Here is a 9,937-nt window from a genome sequence, read left to right as displayed (position 1 = left end):
CTGACCTGTATTTCTGTGAAACCTGCCTATTATTCTCATAATTGTTATAAATGTGCCTATTATGCCAGCATAATTCTCACCCAAAAAATGTACCTATTATGCTCGAAATTATGCTAGCATAATCTACCAACCCCTACCAAGAGTTGCGCTTGAGTGCTGAAAATGTTTGAGTTATATACACCCTCCTCTTGTCTTACGAGTCCCTCCTAATTATTTACCCGTTGCAACTTAAAGAATGTCGTATAACAATTTATATCTGTTTGTCAACTGACACTGATCCCTAGTAAGTACATAATTATTATAACAATAGCATTGCAAATAGACTTAAAGTATGACTATACCGTCTTAATTCTTCTAATTACAGCGCCACCCTATTAATGAAGCGCCAAGTCTAAAATACATATAGTTGAGCGCAATGTAATTATTTTTTTGCTGCACTTAGGTAATTAGAAGAGAAATTATAATGAGGCCTGAAATCGAAATACCGTATAGCGGGTAATTTTCGGAGGACAAACTATTCGTGGTTCAGCAATATTGTGGGTAATATTTTTATGGTTGGAGCTTGCACTTGCACTGCAGGTAAAGGTATAGGCAAGGTCGGTTCATTCGTGGGTAAAACATTCGTGGTCAGAGCTTCAACAACGAAAACCACAAATATTTTGCCCTACGAAAATTACCCGCTATACGGTGCATGCAATTGATAAGTATTATACGTAGTACAACTGTTATCGCTAACTTTCTATTTGTGCACCATTGGAAAATTAATTTTTGTGGCATTGTATTAGAAAAAGGTGGTATAGTTATTAACCCCCCCCCCCCCCCCGTTTTAATGTTGCGGGGAGTGCCTTGAATCACAGCACAACAGCTAGCAATTAACGTGTATATAATTAACTAACTGTTTCAGAGCTTGTTGAGTTTGTTTGAGAGCATCAGATACCAAGCCATGCATGGAGTTGGGATTCCTTGGGTCCAGTATACAGTAGATATATAAATATATCTATATAAAACTCATGATTAATACCAAATAATGTGTACAAATAAAACAGGCTTACATCAATTTCGGCATTGTATTGACCAACTACGTCTATACAGTCACAAAAATCTAGTGCAGCTCCACTTTTGCTACTCGTAGACGAATTCTATCACAGTGCAAAATTTCTTGAGTTAATCGCCAATTTGCCAAGAATTTTGAAAGACCATTTGGAGCATTGCATATGCATTCTAAGGGTTGTATAACGTTCTTTAAACTGATAAAAGTGTGAAATACCCATTTTCTTGAAATACAGTTATAAATATGAAAATGAATTGTTGCCTTGAGTGGCCATCGAAGCTTGTCATCGTATTCTCCTCTCATGATGCACAAGTGTACTGAAAGGTGAGTGTTGAATCCTGCTCCCTCACCGTTGGGAAATATCTGAAGAAACATTTTGTAACCACCAAGATGAGAATAAAAAGAAGGGCTAGTGATTTCATAGTTAATGTTCTTGTAATGCTCGAAATTAACAATAGTGAAGTAGAAAGGAGGCACTGACGTAGGTGGACTATGAATTTCAACTTGTTTCATAAGTGATGAAACTTGTGCTTCCAACCCCAAATTTCTTTTTTGGATATCTCGATTCTCCTGTTGAAGCACTTTAATATCTTTTTTGAATGAAAGATTTTCAGTGGCCAAACTGTTTAAGTGTTCACGAAGCAAAGCCATTTCATCCTGCACTAAAGATGTCTTTGCAGGTCGTTTTGAACACCCCTCAGCCTCATGATTTCGAATCAAACCACGTCTAAATTGTCTACCACATTGGAACATGCAATCGACAATGACAAAGGAGCACCCTATTTCTCCTGACCCAGGAGCTGGGTTGAGATGTTGTTTCACCTGTCCTAACTCCCCCTGCCAATCGCAACCCTGCGTCTTCTCAGGGCAATACACTTTCATAGCCTTGATCTCTCTTGCCACACCTTTGTGTAGGAAGGTTGTAAAACTACTTTCATTGCACAGCGGGCAAGGTTTGTCGTCCTGTTGGATACGGTTGATACAAACGTAACAAAATTGGTTGCCACAGCAACTACTGACATGCGGATCACGAACAGTCAATAGGCAGATTGAGCACTCTAACGACTTTGTTGTACAAGAAACAAATACATAGTCATAACCGCCGTCTAATGAAGCCATCAGTTTTATACCAATTCTTTGGCACAATCACGAGCAGTACAAAGTTAGCAACCTGGTGGATGTATGAGGGTATTTATATAGACTGACATTCAGAGGTCTAGTAAGGCCAACTAGACGTATTACTGGTATTAATACCTGCCCATACTGTACCGTATTTATTCGATTTAAGGCAACCTTTAAAAAATAATTACAAAGCCAGAGGTCGTTTCTTTTGGAGTTGACAAATTATGTTGAAGTCCTGGTGTCGCATATTTAGAGGGTCGCATCTAATTGGAGGTAGGTCGAGGTTACTCGATTACAGGCTGCTTAAATTACATTCTAGCGGTTTGGAATCGAGGCTATGGTTTGACCTTTTAATTGAGGACACGATATAAAAAAATACAAACAAAATAATTGTCAATGCAGTAGTCGCTACTTTTAGAGGACAGAAAATTGCCAAAGATCGAGGGTGTCGCATATTTGGAGGGTCGCCTTAAATCGAATAAGTAGTCCAACAGTCAATATTAATGCACCTATCAATGCAAATCCCCACCCACCCCCTCACGGGAGAGGGTGGGGATTTGTAAGTCATTTGCAAAATAACTTCCTACTTGGGGGCAGGGCTTTTGTCAATCCGTATATTCAAGGATACAAGAATCAGTATACTACAATATGTGTTTCTTCTTTTTCTTTGTGACCTCCAATGCCACATGGACTATAGCAGGTATATAGAGCTATAGTGTGTATACGCATATGCATATGCTAGTCATTGTTCTTGGATATAGGCCCTAGTTTGTGCTTAATAGTATGGAGAAGAAGGTGGTTGTGTCTACTAGTGGTAGTATAGAAGTGCACATTGTGAACCATTCTTTTTATTAATACTTTTTATTAATATTGTTGAATCCCCTGTGTGGGGGGAGAGTCGTTTGTAGTGCTATGGACATGCATTTGTACAAAGAGGTGTTCCCTGGGGGAGTGTCTTTGTAACTCCCCTATTGACAAATCCCCACCCTATCCTGTGAGGGGGGGGGGTGGGGGGTGGGGATTTGCATTGATAGGTGCATAATTAAGGCAGATGAAGCACTCCCAATGCAATGACTTTAGTTGTACGATATAAATTATAGAAGGTTTATCTTTAGACTGACTCACCTTAACCTTGGTATCAGTGACTGAGTCGGACTGAGTGCACTGCAGCATGCATAGACTGTAGATAGAACACTTGTAGTACCCTAGCAGCACCTGATAATAGCCATGTGGGTCCGCGGGTTGGTAAAGGTTGCCAGACCACGCCCGTAATCATTAACTGGGTGGAGCTCGTTGTGACATGGGCCCGCCCAGCTAATCTCTGGATCAGCGCATGTGCTTGGCATTGTCAGAGCAGAGATTATCGAGTTCAGGTTTGACTGGTCTACCAAATTCTGTTGTGTGAAGAAAGGTGAAGGATGTCTGAAGGGCAAAGTAAGTAGTAACAATGAGATTGCACGCAATCGTGAATGAGACCTGACTCAAACGGAGTCAAGTTTTGAGATAATGTGTAGTGGGCTCTATTTAAGATGTATATGTATTTATGTCCATATCTACCGTAAGACCTCGATTTAAGGCGACCCTCCAAATATGCGACACCCAGGAGCTTCAGCAATATTCTGACCTCTAAAAATAGTGACAGCTGTGTTGACAATTTTTTTGCGTTCTAAATAGAGGTTCATGTAAATGTAGCCACTCCCTAGCCTCGATTGTAGCCCACTGGAAAATCATAAGCGGCCTGAAATCGAGGCAAGTAGACTCTGTAAAGTTACCTCCAATTAGATGCGACCCTCTAAATATGCGACACCATAACTTCTTTTCAACCTCCAAAAGAAGCGACCTCAGGCTTCGTAATTATTAAAAAGTGCCGCTTTAAATCGAAGTCTTACAGTAGCTAGCTAGCTAACCTACTATTAATGTACCCCCCCCCCCCCCCGCTAATTACAGTATTACAGTGGCTTCAAAGTTGGCAAATATTTTATTTAAAATGACACTTACGAAGCCAGAGGTTGCTTTTTTTGTAGGTTGAAAAGTTATGTTGAAGTCCAAGTGTCGCATCTAATTAGATGTAGCTCTGCGTGCCTCGATTTATGTTGTGCATTACTGGATCGAGTTGCTAGCTCTGCAGTATGTTAGTTTTCTATGTATATCATAATCTCATTGGTCAACAGCGTATGATACATGTAACATGTATCATATGCTGTTGACCAATGAGATCGATTAGTGGTGAGTGTGAGGTATAAACTTGCTTAACAATTTTCTCTAAAAATGGGCGTGTCCCTTGATACGCATACGCAATTAACAGCTGTTACCATGGACACAGCATGGTAATAGGTATGTATATCTTTAGCCTCCTTCACAAAGCCTCACTGACCGCTTGTGCATGCGCAAAATTATTGGATAATTTCTCTGTAAAGTTTCCCATTAAATTGAAATTTTACCAGAAAAATATCCTGTACAGACAAAGAATACAAATACATAATATTAAAGCTGTATAGCTAGCTAGCTAGAGACAGAGCTGTATGTTTGGTTGCAGCAGCTATTTCTTTCTGATAGAGTGACATCTACACTTAGGTTAGTATCAGATGGACATGGCCTATCCATAGGCTATTGTCAGCCTTCCCTCCATTCAGACGATTGTCATCCACACTGTTGCAGGCTGTGAGTCTTTTGTTAACATAGCAGGCTAAGGGTAGCTATTAGAATGCTATCAGACAGGCTAGAAACCTTCACAATCGAACTTCTATCTACTTTATTCTATCCACTTCCGTTTGTTGTGATGTTATTATTTTACTAAGCATATGTGGTGCATGCGCAAACAGTCGATACCAGGCCCATCTTCAGTGCGGCCTGTAATCGAGGCTAGTATATCTTCTGCGCATGCGCTGACCCCCACGTGCACTAAATTGCACAAATAGGTGGGTAGATCAAGGCATGGTGTATCTATTCGATTATCTGTCGTGCCTCTGGAATCAATGTGTCCGGATAATCGAGGTTCTACGTACATGTATCTGATAGTTGCATGCACGTATTCATCATAATTATATACAATGTTCAGATGATAGAAAACGTTCAAGTGAAGATGGCTACCAAGGTGATAGTGTCCATGGTGACTTGAAGAAACCCCGTACTGAGAAACCACCTGCAACACTCAGACTTCTCGTAAGAAACAGAGACGCAGGAGGAATCATTGGGAAGGTACATGTACATGTGTGGTGGTGAAAGAGAAACAAATTAATGATGCTATTAATTTTTATGCGAATGGCTATAATGTCGCTCCCACATTTAATCGGTATTTTAGTCTCTTTGAAAATCGTGTCGTTAAAGTTTAACTGTTTTCAAAGCACTACAGTTGTCGAAAAAACATAATTTTATGGTCATGATTGTAATTATGTTTGTAGCACTGCAATTATAATTGCACCTTTCTTCCTGACTACAGGGTGGAGACACCATCAAGAGGCTGCGTAGGGAGGTAAGTCTGCCAATTTGCCTGTCTTGTGTGGCTGCAGTTGTACTGTACAGTTTATGCAATTCTTGGACTTTCTCTCATAATACAAATGTCATTGGTACTACCCAGTATACATGTAACTCAAACTTACAATTGTTCTATGTTGCCACCATGTGTTAATTTTGTATCCTTACAATTACGCATTAAAACGTAGAGAAATTGAGCGGTAAGTACAACATTGTACACGTACAGTATTTTGCAATAATAATTACTTATTTTTGACTGTAAATTTTGCTGACCTGTCTAAATTCTGTCCAATGTTTCGCTGACCTGTTTTACTAACCTGTGTCTTTATTGTCCTGTCCCTGCCATTCAATGCCTCCCTCCCACGTCCTGCCCCCGTCCAGTTTGATTGTCATGTGATGTTACCTGACACATCAGGGTCGCCCGAGCGGTATGTCCCCTTGGAAACAGTTACCATGGAAATAGCATCCATTACCATGTACCCTAGTCCATTCTAATTATTTTATACTGTAGGTGTAATGTATGTCAGGGTTCTCCCTCATAATAGAAGAGATACATTATTTGCGGATTCATCACGTTTCATGTTTTGTTTTATTTTGCTATACATGTACATGTACATGTACTTATGGCGGCAAGATTTTTTTATATGGGGAGAACCCTGCATGCATGGCTCATCACTATGTATTGTGTTCTACCCGTGCATGTGCAAGGCATGTGACCGTATTGGAATGCATGACCCTCTGTGTGGTCGTTGTTGTGATGGGTGTGTGTGGTGTGACTGTGTGCTTGCGTTTGTAGGGTGCTCACTGTCATGGGTGAGATTGAACACTGTGTGAGTGTCCTCGGAGAAGTTCTCAAGATACTGCCAGAACAGGTTTTGTTTCGTACATGTATACAATTGTCACGCTTGATCTCCAATTTCTCTGTGTTTCTTAACTAATTGTTATAATCAATAGTGGTACATGTACTGTAAGTTTTGACGAGATATCTCCTTTTATGTGTAAGTGTTTCCAGAGCTAGCAGATCATAATTCTAACCTCTTATAACAATGATTACATGTACAACCATTTATTTGTGCGGGGCCATACATGTAGGTACTCTAATTTTCAGTATACCTACTGAACCAGTAGCCTACTGTAATTGTGCAGTGTTGTTTGTGTTCTCACCCATGCCTATTTCACAGGAGGGCTCTCGTAGTAGTGAGAGAGAGACACAGATACTCATTCCCCAGCCATTCATGGGTACTCTTATTGGCACGGGGGGCTCCAAGATCAACGAGCTGCGGAGGGTAAGACTCGTGTGTTTGGTCCTTACTATATAGATGCTTGCACGTTACCATGTAGATTTGCATGCACTATCAAGTAAATTACTGTACAGTTTACCCTTTGGTTTTGTCCTGCTGTACAGTACATGTTAACGTTCATGTGTACGTATAATGTACATACATGTAGCATGAACAGGAAACTGAAGATCAAAGCTATCCTAGTTCGTATAAACGCCATTATGGTGACGTAGTGTGTGTGCACATGTAAACGTTGGATACATTTCTCTAAATGTAACGTGTCTTTTTACCGATTATTTGTGCTGTACATACACCTCCAACCGCTTTCTCTATCTCCCAATACACACACCATGCAGAGAGTGACTGCCACCATCAAGATATTCTCAGAGCCTATGCCAGGATCCAATGAGCGCAGTATTCAAGTGACGGGGGAGGTGGATCAAGTGTGCGAGTGTGCTCGCTCATTCCTGGATGACATCAGTAAGGTGGGTGGATCCTACATGTACAAGTGGGTGTGGTGTAGTGTAGCAAAGCACTAAGCTGCTGTAACTATGTACCGCAAGTACAGTAGTTGGTGTGTCAATATGGTACCTGATACCACATAGCAGGAAATTTTCGTGGGTTCTATAATATTCGCAGTTCAATGCCAGGAAACCACACCTACCAATAGCTTTGCATGTGAAATACTAGTGTGTGGTATTTTCGCGTTAGCTGCTCTGCCCTCGAAAAAACGCGAAATTTTGCACCACGAAAACTTCCCGGTGTACGTGGAATATTGCTACCATGTTGCATCGTATACATACTTATAGTAACTAGCAGGTATTTGTGTGTCCTTTATCTCCACTCACGTGAACAATAGTTTGCGTCAGTTACTAATTTATGTATTACTGCAATGTTTTCGAGCAGTTTTTATGCTGGCTTTGATACCAGTGCTTGTATATTGACATCACAATTCTGTCAGATTGAATGGTAAAAATGTATGCAAGATTTTTATCTTCGAAACAATACGGCACAGTTGTACGATCTGCAGAAGGAGTCTCGAGAGCCTATTTACCTGTATGAGCCGGGTGCTGGGGGAGACTTCCAATCACCGGCATTCTTCAATGACTTCAGAGGTGGTCGTGGCGGGCCAAGAGGCAGGGGAGGGTTCAGGTAAGCAGGGAGGAGAAATCCACATATTTATACATGTGTGTTTTTTGGGTGTCAAGTACAAGTTGTCGTAAGATTCATGCATGATTCATTGTGTGTGTCTCTCTGTTACTTGTACAGGGGTCGAGGACGAGGATTTGCTCCGAGAGGTCGCGGAGGACCACCACCCTTCAACCCACCACCACCGTATGTTGTTGTTATTGTTGTTGTGCTTTTAAGCAGAATGTGTATCGCACATGTGATTGAGTTGTCATGAATTTTATTTTAGTCAGTGCCTTCATGTACGTGTTAGCACTGTGCATTAATTTTACACAGTGCGTTCAAACCTCCTGGCCCTGGTCCTACAATGGGTGGCCCTCGTCCTGCAATGGGTGGTGGTCCTGGTCCTGCAATGGGTGGGCCTCGTCCTGTAATGGGTGGTCCTGGTCCTGCCATGGGTGGCCCTGGTCCTGTTATGGGTGGCCCTGGTCCTGCAATGGGTGGCCCCGGTTCTGCAATTGGTGGCCCTGGTCCTGGTGTACCCCGGTCTCAGTACAACAACGCACCTCCTACAATGCCTAACCCCACACCACGTGCCGCTCCATTGGTGAGTCTATGATTGTGCAGTACATGTCAAGTCCATTAATTAATTAGGACAGTATCGTAGTACTGTACAGTACGTACATACTATGCAATTATGGAGTCAATATTAATGTGTGTTCATCGTTGCAGTTTTGCACCTAAATTGTTGCCTAACCTTTTAGGATTAGCACTTAGTGATGTATATCCCCTCCCAGGTTCCACAACAAGTTCCTCCGACTATGCCTCCCCCCAATTCTGTAGGGTACCCCCCGAGGGTGGGCTATGGTGCTCCTACTAGCACCTATCCACCACAGTCAAACCCCCCACCTGTGCCACAGCAACCACAGTCAGTATACACATACCTATACTATTTTGTGTGGACTGCATTAATTTTGTTTTTGTGACCATGCACATTTACATGTTGTTTCTTCCCAGCAGATATGCCCCCCAAGTGCATCCAAACGCACCTGTTCATCAGTTTACAGCCCCTCCCCCATCACACATGGCCACCCCCCCTGTTCCCCTCGTGCAGCAGTCTTCTCAGCAGGTCACCATTCCCTTGGAGGTGTGTGGAATATAAATCTTGTACATGTATGTGAACCTTATTTAAGTGAGTAAAGAACAACGAGCCCTACAGTGAAATGTTTAAATATCTCATAAAATCAAGTCAGTCATTCACAGCCTTAAGTGAAGGCTAGTCCATGTTCCTGTCAGTAACCCCCCCCCCTCACACACACACACACACAGTTCACTGATGCAATTCTTGGTCCTAATGGCTCTCGACTAGCTGGTATAAAGGCCCAGTCCTCATGTGAGATCACACTCAATCCTCCCACTCCTGGTACCAGTGAGAGGATAATCAGCATAATGGGCTCCAGTCAGGGAATTCAGATAGCCCAGCAACTCATGCAGAACAGGTGGGCTGCATGAATTATTGGAATAGGTCAGGTTATGTGAGTAATTTCAGTGCCCTGGCTTATACTTGTGTAAGGAAGTACGGACTATGGAACTTGAAATCATGTTAATTAAAATACTGTAAAAGCTAATTATCACTTCTGTACATAGCACATAAATTACTTTCCTTCTCTCAACACACACACACACACAGCGTTCGCCAGTACCACCCCAATGTGTGAGCAAGTCTTCCTTATTCTAACACTGATGCAACATTTTGCTTCTGAACTTTGAGCGAAAACATTCTCTACTGAATCACATTCCTTAAATTAGCCTCTCCCTTTGATTGACATTGTACCCTGTGTAATTATATTTATAGATAAAAAGTGTTTGCCAATTATTGACT

At 41.7% G+C, this 9,937-nt stretch overlaps 2 protein-coding genes across 6 annotated transcripts; one reads left to right on the top strand and one right to left on the bottom strand.

The window, feature by feature from the left end:
- Positions 1 to 994: 994 nt before the first annotated feature.
- LOC135336809 (TNF receptor-associated factor 4-like) lies at positions 995 to 3,435 on the bottom strand. Of its 2 annotated transcripts, none has more exons than XM_064532677.1 (2): positions 3,299 to 3,435; positions 995 to 2,222 (listed from the first exon to the last, which is right to left on the bottom strand). In XM_064532677.1, exon 2 carries the CDS (start codon positions 2,168 to 2,170, stop codon positions 1,103 to 1,105), a length of 1,068 nt encoding a protein of 355 aa, XP_064388747.1. In that variant the 5' UTR covers positions 2,171 to 2,222; positions 3,299 to 3,435; the 3' UTR covers positions 995 to 1,102. The 2 variants fall into 2 exon arrangements, with proteins under 2 accessions (XP_064388747.1, XP_064388748.1); XM_064532678.1 differs by having other exon boundaries at positions 995 to 2,014; positions 3,299 to 3,409.
- Positions 3,436 to 3,454: 19 nt separating this feature from the next.
- Positions 3,455 to 9,931, top strand: LOC135336808 (far upstream element-binding protein 2-like). Of its 4 annotated transcripts, none has more exons than XM_064532675.1 (14): positions 3,455 to 3,607; positions 5,232 to 5,371; positions 5,613 to 5,645; positions 6,029 to 6,075; positions 6,444 to 6,519; positions 6,829 to 6,933; positions 7,284 to 7,412; positions 7,958 to 8,079; positions 8,197 to 8,262; positions 8,392 to 8,662; positions 8,853 to 8,983; positions 9,073 to 9,202; positions 9,385 to 9,554; positions 9,746 to 9,931. In XM_064532675.1, the coding sequence occupies exons 1-14, from the start codon at positions 3,592 to 3,594 to the stop codon at positions 9,771 to 9,773; spliced, it is 1,464 nt and encodes a 487-aa protein (XP_064388745.1). In that variant the 5' UTR covers positions 3,455 to 3,591; the 3' UTR covers positions 9,774 to 9,931. The 4 variants fall into 4 exon arrangements, with proteins under 4 accessions (XP_064388745.1, XP_064388744.1, XP_064388743.1 ...); XM_064532674.1 differs by having other exon boundaries at positions 7,943 to 8,079; positions 9,076 to 9,202; XM_064532673.1 differs by having other exon boundaries at positions 7,943 to 8,079.
- Positions 9,932 to 9,937: the final 6 nt, after the last annotated feature.

This window comes from Halichondria panicea, chromosome 6, assembly GCF_963675165.1.
Source record: "Halichondria panicea chromosome 6, odHalPani1.1, whole genome shotgun sequence".
Taxonomy (NCBI): Eukaryota; Metazoa; Porifera; class Demospongiae; order Suberitida; family Halichondriidae; genus Halichondria; species Halichondria panicea.
Note: the sequence above shows the minus strand (reverse complement) of the source record. Positions and strands in the feature narration are given on the sequence as shown.

Excerpts from the sequence above, each read along its gene's own strand:
- LOC135336808 (XM_064532673.1), top strand. Across the intron at positions 8,080-8,196 it reads AGAGGCAGGGGAGGGTTCAG|GGGTCGAGGACGAGGATTTG; the intron begins GTAAGCAGGGAG and ends TTACTTGTACAG. Across the intron at positions 8,984-9,072 it reads CCTGTGCCACAGCAACCACA|CAGATATGCCCCCCAAGTGC; the intron begins GTCAGTATACAC and ends GTTTCTTCCCAG.
- LOC135336809 (XM_064532677.1), bottom strand. The coding sequence starts at position 2,170 with ATGGCTTCATTAGACGGCGGTTATGACTATGTATTTGTTTCTTGTACA.